The 13442-nt window shown below is 38.5% G+C and overlaps 1 protein-coding gene across 3 annotated transcripts in view; it reads left to right on the plus strand.

Moving 5' to 3' along the window:
- LOC121955276 (kinesin-like protein KIF13B) overlaps positions 1–13442 on the plus strand; it is a 57313-nt gene that overhangs the window by 481 nt on the left and 43390 nt on the right. For all 3 annotated transcript variants that reach the window (XM_042503146.1, XM_042503147.1, XM_042503148.1), the window contains exons 3-5: positions 1251–1333; positions 3351–3444; positions 12659–12671. In XM_042503146.1, the coding sequence (XP_042359080.1) occupies positions 1264–1333; positions 3351–3444; positions 12659–12671 (177 nt within the window). In that variant the 5' untranslated portion in view covers positions 1251–1263. The remainder of the gene's footprint in view (positions 1–1250; positions 1334–3350; positions 3445–12658; positions 12672–13442) is intronic.

Genomic DNA, 13442 nt, shown 5'->3' on the forward strand with positions numbered 1-13442 from the left:
GTGTATGTAAGATTTAGTTTTAAAGGGGTAGTTCGGATATTTTTGAAAAAGGATTGTATGGGATACTAAGTCATAATCAGTTTATTACATGCAGTAGATGTCAGTCCGCACAGCCCCAGTTTGGAGAAGCAGGCTGGAGTCTGACACAGAAGCTACTAATGTGAATGGGGGCCAGCAACAAAACCTGTTTAAGCCACCTTGAAAAAGTCCCATAGCAAAAAAACCCCCCAACATATCCACTAAAGTGTATGCTTTTTCAAGCGTATTTTTGTCGCTTTACTTTTCTGTCAGAACGTCTGTTTTGAACCAAAAGTTGTGAACAGCTTCTGTTCTCGTCAAAGCCACCAGATTGCATTGAGAAAAACAGTGATTTTAGCTCACTGAACACAGGAGCTGCTGCTTTGCTGCTTTTTTGGTCAGCTGGTTAGTTTGTGTCTTTTGACTCTGGTGGATCTGAGCTAACTTTTAAATGCCAAAGTCACACACTAACACAAACTAACCAATTGACCAAGGCAGCGGTAGAGCAGCAACATCAGCGATGTTAAGTCTGGCTTTGAAGAGAGAGATGTAATAACTTCATTTTTATTTTGAAACCAACATCTGACATTATGGTAAAGCAGTGAAAATACTCTCAATATTGCACCATTTGAAGCCTGAGCGAATTGTCTTAAATTCTTCCAAAAACATTGAAACAGGGCAATGAGCGGTACAAAAAAAAAGACCCAAAATTTAGTAAGAAATTAGTAAAAAAGTACTGGAAAACGATCTGAAAATTAGTTTTTAAAGAACTTTTTTTTTTTTTTCTTTTTTACAAAAGAAACAAGGCAAACAACTTTTTGCAGTGATATAAAAATGAGCCCTACTTACTAATGTTCAGGTAATTGTTACCTTAAAATTAGTGAAATTAAATAAAATTTAAGAAATATAAATAAAAACAAAGCAAACAAAACTTAGTAAAAGTGTGTTTCTTACCAATTTGATCATCAATTCCAAATTAAAAAAGGGTTAACTGATTTTAATTTTACTTTTTTTACTTTTTAAAAAAAATTTTAACCACTTTTTTATGTGGCTTAAATGTGTGCCTGCTTCTTCCTGTGGGGGTGTTTTTACTGACATATAGTGTTTGTAATATACTGTCTACTGATGCGTATCCCATACAGCCTCACTTCAAAAACTTTGGAACTATCCCTTTAAAGAACATGCAGAAGATAACTGGTCTTACTGGTGTCCATTCATTCATTTTGGTACAGGTCAGGTGGCACCATGGATGAAAACAACCCCAATGACTCTAATGTAAAGGTCGCTGTTCGTGTGCGACCAATGAACAGGAGAGGTGAGTGTATTAAATGTCAGAGGAGCTTGTGACACTTTAGCAGTTAGGAGTTGGACTATGCAGCCACTGCACAGTCTGTTTTTCTCGGGTCAAACAAAGTTATATTCAACACCTCTGCCAGCTCCAAACGGGCTCCTTTAGTTTGTGAAACCAGGGTTCATTTGCAGTTTTCCACCAACAATAGAAGCTTCTTTCCTGTCTTTTACACAGTTTGTTTCTTTCAGTCAGACTCTGAAAAGGTCTATTCTGCCCCGCTCAGGGAAAGTTTTGGCTGGAGTGCATGGGGAGTAGAAATGGAAAAATATGAAGGGGACAATGACATCACATCCTGATGCAAAAGGGGACTGTAATACATGTACAGTGGTAACATTTAACCCTTTGTAACCTGGAGCAACATCAATTTTTGAGCTGCTTGCAGACGCCTTCTGCAAGTAATTAAACCCTTGAGCCCTGAGCAAATTAGTGTGATTTCTTTCTAAAACGTGGGGAAAAACAATGAGAAACTTGGAAAGTAATGTTTCACAAATAACAAGAAATTAGTAGATTTAGAAAAAACTTTTTAAAAAAAAGCTAGGGAAAAATGTCAGTCAGTCATTTTCTGTAACCGCTTGTCCTTGTAAGGTACACCCTGGACAGGTCGCCAAACTATTGCAGGGCCGACACATATAGACAAACAACCATACATGCTCACAATCACACCTAAGGACAATTTAGAGTCACCAATCAACCTGAGCTGCATGTCTTTGGACTGTGGGAGGAAGCTGGAGCTGGAGACCCCAGAGAGAACCCACGCAGACACGGGGAGAACATCAAACTCCACACAGAAGGGCCCCCGCCTGGACTGAACCGGATCTAACTGGGATTTGAACGTAGGACCCTCTTGCTGTGAGGCAACAGGGCTAACCACAAAGCCACTGTGCTGCCCTAGGGAAAAATGTGTAGGGAAAATAACCATATGAGTTGTTACTTTTAAAATTATGTTACAAAATTATTCTTATTTTTTTAGATTTGGGAATGAAGGTGATGAGCAACTTGGTAATAAATGTTCCACAAATAGCAAGAAATGTTTAGATTTGAAAAAACCACTTCAAAAACAAGAGCAGCACAGTGGCGTTGTGGTTAGCACTGTTGCCTCACAGTAAGAGGGTCCCTGGTTCAAAACTCAGTTGGTTAAAGTTAACATTATGTTAGAAAATTATCTTTCAAAAACAGGATTTTATGGGCCATTTCTTCTTTTGTTGCTAATTGCTTTCTTCTGATTTTTTTTTTAAAGAAAGCCAAGGCTTTGCTCAGGTCTCAGAGGAATAACACTGAAAAGGACTGACGTGCTCCTGTAAAATATTTTTGTTGCTGAACAGTGGGAACATCCTTGAATTTAACATTTATACTATATATCAACTGTCAAATTGGGTTTCCAAAAAGGTTTTGTAAACTACACACATTCCTAATGAGGAGTAACCGCGGAAAATCTCACAATGCACGTGCCCTAACTTTTGCTCTGACGGGAAGTTCCAGGTAGGAATGAGGAAGAGTAGCTGTGACCCTGCTTTTCCGTAGCGTCTGCTCAGGGAATAGTGAAGTGGTTGTAATGTTTGCACAGGCAAGTTGGATGAATCACCATCAATAAAACAATATCCTGCCTCTCCTTATTGTGCTGTTACGATCACGAGGAACTGGCACACACACACACACACACACACACACACAGAGTGTATGCCACCTGTTACTCTGCGGTGACAGTTTTGTCAGTGACTACTAAGGAGAGTTATGATGACCAGTGCATACAGTACATGCACTTCAAACTGTTCCAGTCGGACATTTTAAAAGTTGAAGAGCCCTTTTACAAAAGAAACTGTGTCCACTTTACATTTTCACCTTTTTCTGTAGATTCAAAGACTACATTAGGTCCATTCAACTGTCAAAAGTCTGGCACTGATAGTACTGCAGGGAAATGCAATTTATTCATGTTATCATGAAACATGCACCTCTTTGATCACTGACTTATGTTTACATTCAGAAAAAGAGCTGAAGACAAAATGTGTGGTGGAGATGGAGGGGAACCAGACAATTCTACATCCGGCCATCGCCAGCATGAACAAAGGAGACCCTCGGTGAGCTGCACTTTCACACACAGGTCACACACATTATGTGGTACAAAGTATATTTCATAGTAATTTTTTAAACGCATTTTAAAAAATGAAATTAAAATTTGTCCTTAATCCTGCTACATTGAGTTGAAGGATGAGTTGATTAAAAACACCAGCTGCTATAAAAATTCTGGGTCATTTTGCAATTTTCCCAGTTTTATGCCTCCATGCCAGCAATCGCCTCGACCGGAGACAGTATGTTTTCAGGTTGCCCGTCCGTCATTCTGTCCATCCATCCGTTTGTCCTTTCTGCTGTCTGTTTGTCAGTCCATTCTTAAATAAACAATATATCAAGGATGTCTTTGCACAAACATCTACTTAGACTTAAGGATGAACTAATTAGGTTTTAGTTGTCAAAGGTCAAGGTCACACATCTGTCTTATTCTTGTGGATGTAATATCTCATGAACACCTTGAGGATTTTTTTCCAAGGTCAAGGTCCCTGTGACATTGCATCCATCACATTCTTATGAACGTGATATCTCAAAAGTAACTTGAGAGAATTACTTCAAATTTGGTACAAATGTTCGAATAGACTCAAGGATGGTTGTCAAAGGTCAAGGTTACTGTTACCTTACATTTGTTTCATTCTTGTGAAAGGGATAGCTGAAGATGGCCTTGAGGGAGTTTCCTTATATGGCAAAAATGCCCACTCGTAATCAAGAATTAACTGATTTGAAACTGGTGGTCAAAAAAAGGTCACGGTGACCTCATACAAAATATTTTTATTTGAAAATAAGCTCTTTGATAAACAAACAACTAGCCTTATGATACTTACACGTTGTATTGAGCAAGATAATCTTCACAAATGAACACCACTTTTAGGGTTTTTGAGGCCTAAATGCAATTTCCAGCTATAAAAAGTTAATGCTAGGCTACAAACGAACTGCGCTATAGTCGCATTGCCACCACCACGAGGCTGTCAAGCAGTTCGACGTGATGATGTTCTGCAGTCCCACTTAGCCACTTCTTGGCAACTGCTTTTTTTAAGACACATAGAAGCTTCGAAGTTCACAGTGGGGTATACCAAAAACTCATTCAAAAAACCCATTGACTTCGAGATGAGAGAACCAGAGGTGCTGGAAGGCTAACTAATTTCCATATTTTAGAACTAATTTCTGGGGTTCTCTATTCTGTGTCCCCTCTCTAAATTTGGGGTTTTGTCGTGAGCCCCTAACTCTCATCCCAGTTATTTTTTTCCCCAGCAGCCTCAGCAGCAGTTTGTGGATTTTGAGTCATGGGATGGATAACTGATCTGTGTATCCGATCAAAGCTGATCAGATCTATGGAGAGGCAGTGAATGCAAACTTTCAGACTCAGTGCAAGAAACTGTTCAGTTTCACTTTCACTGCACCTGGAGCGTCTGGTCCATCTGTGCCCAGAGTACATTCTGCTCTCCGAGAGTGTGGTGCAATGCTTAATTGAATGGTATACATATCCTTGTAACACTCCTAATAACCAGTCCACCTCCAAAAATTGAATATCTTATCATGTCCATCGCCTAGCCACAAATTAATTAATTTGTGGGAAATCATGTACAGCAAGTACAGTATTGGAGCTCGACTAATTTGATTCACTGAGTATTGCTGGCAGAAGACTTTATACAGAATCTAACCAGCCTGCCTGGTTAGAATCCAGTTACTTGGAAGAAGTTCAGATCCAACCGTCACCCCACCCATTCTCCTTCTATTACTCTTTTCACTTTTTTCCTCCTCCCTGTGTCCTTCCTGCTTTGCTGCTCTCTTTACAAAGGGTGTGTCTGTTCCAGCTCAGTGCTGCTCAGGTAGACAAGCCAAGATTTAAAGGAATAACAACAAAAGAGACAATGTCAAGACTTGAGACTCAATTCAAGTCACGCCAGTGTCTCTCGCCCATCAGTTTAATGCATCAGAATAGTGACAAAACGACAGATGTGGGTGTAAAATGAGCATTGATTGTGTTCAGTTGAAAACGTGTCACTGGCATAGATTGTATGAAATAATTGATGTAGCCACCCTGGCATCACCCATGGGTTTATGGATCCCTGTTTTTAAAGCCTGCAGTTTGAGATTTTGACCATCGCGAAACCCGATGCTAGCTGCTAGCTTGGTTATCATGGTCCATTCACAGCTGTTGTTAACCTTGATAATACTAATGCAAATTTTCCCGATCAAAAAATAAGGCTTAAAACCATTATAACAAATGTACTTAACGTGAAATCTTAATATTCAGCTTCTTTGACCCGCTGTGGTAGTAACCTCTCAACAGAAGTCATTCACCTTTTACTTAGCCAAACCGATAATTATGCATAGCTGTAAGCCACAATAACCTTTGAAAGGGTCAGATAAAAAGTTTCACCCCTTTAATAGCTGTCATGAATGTTGAATTTAGCTAAATTAACTTAAGTATGCATATATTGGGGTCTTAATAAAATTTAAACAAGGGAGATATAAAAAATTACTGTCATGAATGTTGAAATTCATTCAGCTCAGCTGCCTGTTCCACCTGTAGAAACCGGAGACTGAGCTCTGGTGGTGCGTGCTGTGCACTACATATTGGTTAAATGAAAAGAGTGCCTGTATTTATGACGGCATTGAAAAACATACCTACTGTAATACCATAATACCACCCAATCCTACTATAGAGACCAAAACAGATGGCACCCATCTGTCACTCAAAGTGCCTGTGCCCTTAATTATGCATAATTTTAAAACTTAATAAGGTTTAGAGAAGTGATTTATACAGTTGTACAATTATCATGAACTGGGGGATTTGCTATAAAGACCAAAACTTTACTTTACTTCTGCTGTTAATTTTGGCATTTTAACATGGGTGTCGACTCACGCTTGGAGCCAGCCTCAAGTGGCCATTAGAGGAACTGCAGTTTTAGGCACTTTCACTTCATTTTCTTGCCCTGGAGGTGCCGCATGGCCATTGGACATGTGTTGTATGTTGCCAGTGTTTTCTGTTAACAAAGCAGTTCAGTCCTCTTCTCTTCTCCTCACGGTCAGCCAGGCAGAGAGTAACAGCAGAGCAGGTAGATGCTCCCTGGAGGGTTTGTCCCCTTCTCAGGTTACCTTGTTCAGTAAATATGCCTTAGGGCGATTCCCTGCAGTATGACAGAGTATAAATGTCTTTCTTTGCAGAAGGAGGGCGTCTCATATTTCATGCATATGTTCTGAATTTTTGTGTGCGTATGTGTCTGTGTGTGCCTTTTCTGCCCCGACATGCTACAGCTGTAGTATGCTTCCCCTTTGGGGCTCAATGTGAACAGGTTTTACAGGCTCAGTGCAACTCAGCCTTCTGTGATCACAGAGCTGCCTGAGGGTCATAGAAGCACAAGCAGTGGTGAAAGAAGTATTCAGATACTTAGGTAAAAGTATTAATACTTCACTGTATAAATACTTTTTACACGTATTAGTCCCATATTACAAATTTTAATTAAGTAAAACTAAGTAAGTATATACAGGAAAAAGTATTTAAAGCATTATACATCCAAAAAAACTCAAAATTAGCAGAAAATTTGAAAGCAGAACAAAACAATACAAAGCTTAAAATTAATATAAACAATAGAAAAAACACCCCAAACTAATAATTACTTGAAAAATAAAACCCACCACTGAAACTCCAAATTATTAAAATAAAAATAAACTTGAAAATGTAGAAAAAACAAACAAAAATAAAACAAACACAACTCTTAAAAAAACCCTCAAAATTATGAAAAAATCCTAAAAACTCAAAATTAGTAGAAAATTGAAACAAAACTAAATAAAAACCTAGAACATTAATCAAAACGGTAGAAAAAAATACATTCAAACTAAAAACAGTTTAAAAAAAAAAAAGCAAAACACTACAGAGGCTCCTAATTGTTAAAAAAAAAAAACAACTTGGGTTGTAAAAAAAAAAACACCCAAAACCTAAAAAATGATGACGAAAAAGTTGTTGTTTTTTAAAATCCTCAAAAAAACTCAAAACTAATAGAAGCAAAACAACCCTTAAAACTAATTGAACACAACAGGAAAAACACCCCAAAACAAAAAAGTATATCTAAAAAAAAACAACCATGGAAACTTATTGAAGAAACAAACTTGACACATAGAAAAAAATCCCCCAAATATCCTTAAAAATATGAAAATGAAACTTAAAACTCAACATTAGTAGAAAAGATAAAATTAAAATAATAGAAAAAACACACCACAACTAAAAACTATTTGTATAAAAAAACACCACAGAAAAAAAACCCCAAAACACCAGCATGAGTAAAAATAATTCAAAGAATGTTTATAAAAAGAGGTGTTAATTAATTCTGGCAATTCACTGATTTCTTAATCAACTAATCTTTGCAGCTGTACTTGTATAAACTGTTCGGTAATTCATAACAAATGGCAAACTTTTTAATCTCTTATGTTTTGCATGCAAAAATCTTAATCTGTAAAGTAACAAAAGCTTTCAGATAAATGCAGTGAAGTAAAAAGTGCAACAGTTCCCTCTGAAATGTAATGGAGTAAAAGTATAAAGTAACATGAAAAGAAAATACTTAAGTAAAGCACAAGTACCTCAGATTTGCACTTAAGGAGGGGAAGGTAAACAGATTTTGAGCAGCAAGTATTTTCAACAGGAAAGCATCAGTTTCTGCATCAAGGAGCTCTTGATTGGTTTCCCAGCAGAGTGCATTCTGTTATGAGCATAATGTGTGTGTTACAGAGCAGCTTTGTTTGTTGGGAGTCACTCAGCAGCCAGTTCCACTGGCTTTGTGCTTAGTCAGCTCACTGCCTGACAGGTTTAACTGAAGTGCTGCATGAGCCTCAGGGGCTGTTAATAAGTTACGGCCCCCTTGGTAGCTGCAACCAGGGGCCGCCAGACCTGCGGGATGGTGGAGATTAATAAAGCCTCGGGTCTGCTTTCATAACTTTGGAGCCCACCACTCGTCAGTAGGCGTGTAAAACAATAGTTTCATGGATCTCATTTTTACTGCACTGGCTGTAAACAGACTTTGAATTGTTGCAGGAATATTTATCAGCCCCCTGCAGAATAATGTTTAGAAAATGAAAGGGAAATTGTAAGCCTTTCTTATCTGTGCTCAGCTTTGATAAGAGCTCCACTTTGAAGAGTTTTTTTTATCTGTTTATGACATCACCAATGTTTCCTTGTTTTATATCCTTGAGAACTTCTGAGCACAGAATCTGTAATACAGAATCTACCCAGAAGGCTGTGTGTTATCAAAGTACTTAAATCTGGAAGACTGGAGTTGCCTGTATGTTTTCAGTCATAGACTTTGGGACCCCCCTTCCTCCTCCCTCTCCCTCAGTGACTCCTTGGAGCTGCGAGGCTCTGCCAGTTATCTCAGGAATGTCCTTGCCAGCCCAGGAGAGGACAGGACTTAATGTTGCTCTTTCATGGACCAGCCAAGTCTCACATAGGGACACCTTGTTTCATTACACCCCCCCGTGTGTGGCCGTGACTAAATTTGCTGCCTTTTTTAAACCCCAAACTGATATTTCTGCCTGAGTGAAGGCTGTGTGTTGTCAGTTATATGTGGTACGTCACCTCAAAGGGTGGCTTCCCTGGAGACTGGCTGCCTGTGTGTAACTATGATAGATCTTAACAAATATAACTATCTGTGTTTCTCACATTTTACATCTTACATTTTCGGTGGCCAGCTTAACCCTTTGAACCTGTAGCAACATCATTTTCCTTGGGTTGCTTAAATCTTTCAATCGTGTGCCAATTGGTCTTTAAAAACAAACATGAGAAAATGGCAACGAGCAACATGGAAATAAATGTTTCACACATTGCAAGAAATTAGTAGATTTAGAAAATGATTTTTAAAAAAGCTAGGGAAAAATATGAATATGAAAAATGAAGAAAGCCAGTGAAAACCTGTATTTATAACCATAACAATTACTTATTTAGAATTATTTTACAAAATTATTTCAATCTTTTATGCAACTTTTTCCAGCTCATTTCTGTGTTTAATCATTTATTTATTTATTTTCTTAAAATTTTCAGTTAATTTTCTTATACTTTTTTCTAATTTCTGCTAATTTGGGGCTCATTTCCTCTTAGTTGTTCAGCTCTTCAGTTTTTGGTGCTTCTGCATCGGCTTCATTTTTCAGCCCTGGTGGTTTTTGCTTCATTTCTTGCCAAATGATGAATTGCTCGGTTTTTGGGTTAAAATAACTGTGAAATGCTCCATTACATTCACAGGCCAACTTAGCTAGTTGCTAACTTTGTCTTAACTTTTGTAGTGTGGTACGGTGCTGGACAGTTTTGTTTTTTTTGGTCTGGGATAGGCATTCGGAAATTCTTTTTTTTTCTTTTTGCAGAGGACGAATGCCATTTCAGTGTTTGTGATCCTGCCGCTGCGCCTGTCATATACACAGTGACAGGAATGATCATTTCAGCTGAAGTTATTTATGGGTTTATTGACTGAGTCGAGCCATTTCGGTGTCCATGTGAGCAGCTTTGGAACCCCCTCCCACAGCCCCCCCCCCCAAATGGAATTTCAATGTCTTCCACGAGGACACTTACCATTTCACAACAAGATTTAACAGACTAATTTAGAACATTGAACTGATTGTTATACTTATAACTGTGGGAGTTTTTTTTAACTTTACAAAATATAGTTTGTCACAAAGCTGTCAAGCAGTCAGAGGCACACCAGGCTCTCTCTCACCTAACACTGAAGCTGCGTGGCGCATGGTGTCTCTCTCTCACCTGAGGCGTGGAAGCTGTTGGGTGGTCGGGATGCCATCTGTCTCTCACCTCTCTCATCCGTGAAGCACACGGTCTCTTCTCACCATACAGTGAAGCAGTGAAGTGCAAGATCTCTCCCTCACTCACCTGACGGTGAAGCTCTTGGGCCTAAGGTGTCGGCACAGTTTCTGTCATCCCCCCGCGCCAACAGAGGCTCCAATTATTTGCTGTTGATTAATGGCAAAGCTTCGGATCCCAGAAAATGGTATTCAGGACAGCCCTAATTAAGAGTGGTTTGGGTGAACCAAAACAGGAAAGTGGTGGGCCTGAAAACCAAAACAATGTGGTTAAAGATGCCAAACGGCGTCATAGAGCAGAGGGAAACTGCAGAGGATTTTCTTTAGGTCAATCGCCAAAAAGGATCCTTTCCACATACAGATGGTCACGTAATCCGTCGTTATTGTAGACATATTAATTGTCACTGTTTCATACACTTAAAATTTAACAGAATCAGATTTTTACGGACACGGTATGACTGGTGCATGAATGCCACATTGCTGGCAGACAGCATCATGGCCCTGGAGCTTAGAACATGTCTGATAATTAAATTTGACGTTTGCCTGCTGGAATGTGGTGATGTGCTTGCTGACTGATGCATGGGATGCTGTTGTTGGCTGTGCTGGGATGAACTGAAAATGCAGTGAGTGTGTTTTAAAGTGCTCTGGTCAGAATGGAGAGATCGTGGCTCGGCCTGTGTCTCAGGGACGCTGGAAGGCTCAAATGTTCTTAGAGCCTTGTCACGTTCTCCACTTGATTCACAATGAGCCAAAGAGGATTAGTCACCTTAACAGAGTTTTAAGCTTTGCTCCGATTAAAACACCTTTGACCTTTTATTCTGGAAACCGTCCCTTCCTACTCCGCTGACTTTGACCCTGGGTTTTGTCAGATTTTCAGTATTTGCTTGCTCTGCTGTTTCTGCTCTGCTGTTGTTTGCTGTACTTCTCTGAACTGCCACAGAACAGTTAGTGAACGTCAAGTATCTGTGAAGACACAACAGGTCACAGCATTGACCTAGTATTTATTTAAATGAGTCAGTGCTCATCCAGGGAGACATACGGGAGTTTGTATCTATGGAAAACACATCATAGTAGGACTGTTGGTTAATGCTTCCATGAAGCTAAGAACACATTTTTCTGCACAATTCAAGCCAGGCGTTAACTTTATTCATTTTTACCTCTATGCCAGACAATACATTTACATGCACAGTTAAGTGGAGTTACAGTCATAGCTCAATTTGGCCATTTAATTGGACTACTGTCCTCGTCCCAGTACACAAGCACTGTGGGAGAATTTATTTACTGACAGAGTTATGTTTGACTCCTCCACGGCAGGTGGAAATATACCCTATTTCAGTTAGGTGCTATAAGACCTTCTTCCTGTTGACCTGTTACGTCCCAAACCAAACAAGTTAACAAGAGGTAAACGGGTTGCATGTTGAATGGTGACAACATGGATAACATTTAAGCGCTGTACATTTAGTATGTTATCTATGCTTTATTTTTACCTTGGTCTTGTTTTGTTTTCCCCCCTTCTTTTTCTTCTTCTTCTGTTTTTTTTTTCCTGGCTTTCTTCTATGGATTTATGCCATTAGACTTCTGGGTCAAAGCCCGGTGCGGGGACTATGGAGCATGCGCAGAACACCTAGGCCAGTTCAGGTCCTTTTAACGCATTTACGTAAAAAGAGTAAATCGACCACAACCGCATTATCTAAGTGTTTTAGCCTGACTTTGAGGAATTCAATTTAGCACAATGTCAGTCGGACTAACATGTTTGCATGTATTTTAAAAGTCCAGTTTTAATCAGACTAACACAAAAATGTGACTTTTTCCAACATGTAAATGTACTGAGTGATATCCGTGGTCTGAGCCAGTACCTTTTCGGGTTATCCACACAACCATCTCGTTCATGAACACAATAGTTCAAGAATACATTGTGAAAACATTTCTTTAAATTTGGCACAAATATCCACTTGAACTAAATGAGGAACTGATTCGATTTTAAAGGTAAGAGGTCGAGGTCACTGTGACATTGTCTTCATCTCATTCTCATGAACACGATATCTTAGGAATGTCTTGAGCAAATGTCCTCAAATTTTGCACAAATATCCTCGTCAACTCATGGATGAAGTGATCAGATGTTTTTGGTCATAGGCCGACCTGGGTGGCTGGACTTAGCTGACTTTAATTTAATATTTTAAAGGCTTCAAAGGCTCTGGTTTGCTTTCCCTGCAAATGCTACTTTGTTTTTAATTTTGAATAATGCCTCTTTTCAAAACCAAAATGTCAGATCAATTCATTTTTTTCAGTGTTGATGGTGTTATCAAGAGAATGAAAAATGTGAATGATTTTAGATTTGAAATAGTTTTAGGTTGATTGACATGTTCATGTTTATTTTAACACCACATTTTAACTGATATTTTTATTTCTTATCTCTGTCGTCCTCAGAAATCAGCCAAAGGTGAGTATTAAAATTCATCTCTCAATTACGGTATACAGTGGAAATTGCTTATAGTGATCAGAGTTTCATTGATCAACCTGCTTATTTTGATCAACAAGCTTTGGACAGACAGAATTATACCAATAAAAAATACTTTAAATTACCTGAAAATAAGCAACAAAAAAAGGAAAGAAAATAAAATTGAAATGACAAAGAAAAGAAACAAGAAAAACAAAAAATACACTTGTTTTTTTTTCTATAAAAACATAATTATAATTATTAGATCCTGTGGACATTTTTCCTTTTTTATTTGGTAACTTTCTAGTTACCCCCCCCCCTTTTTTTTTTTTAAAGATAGTTTTCAGGGTCAGTTTCTCATCATCTTCTCCTAATTTATTGCAACTAGCCCTGCATTTTTTGTTAAGTGGTTTATTGCTTGTTTACCACAGTCTTTTGGAAAGAAATCAAATAATTTTTCTCTGGTTTCAAAGATTGAAATGCTTCTTAAAGGTGTCCGATAGAGGCACAAGAAAACTGATGCAGATCCAGGTTTCAAAGGATTAAATAATTAGCTTACAGTATTCAAGTAGCACGCTTCATACAACACATGTTAAAAAAATTGAACTTTTTTATTTTTTTCATGACTTTGGCTGCTTTTAAAATTGACAGTTTGCCTAAAACCAAACCGGTTTAAGCTCATATACCAAACCAGACTGGCAAAACCAGAAATCGATCCATCTCTAAGTTGATAACGCCCCCTTGAGCAGGCCCCTCGTAGCGAAGCTGTCAGTT

This window comes from Plectropomus leopardus, chromosome 16 (assembly GCF_008729295.1).
Source record: "Plectropomus leopardus isolate mb chromosome 16, YSFRI_Pleo_2.0, whole genome shotgun sequence".
In the NCBI taxonomy this organism is placed as follows: Eukaryota; Metazoa; Chordata; class Actinopteri; order Perciformes; family Serranidae; genus Plectropomus; species Plectropomus leopardus.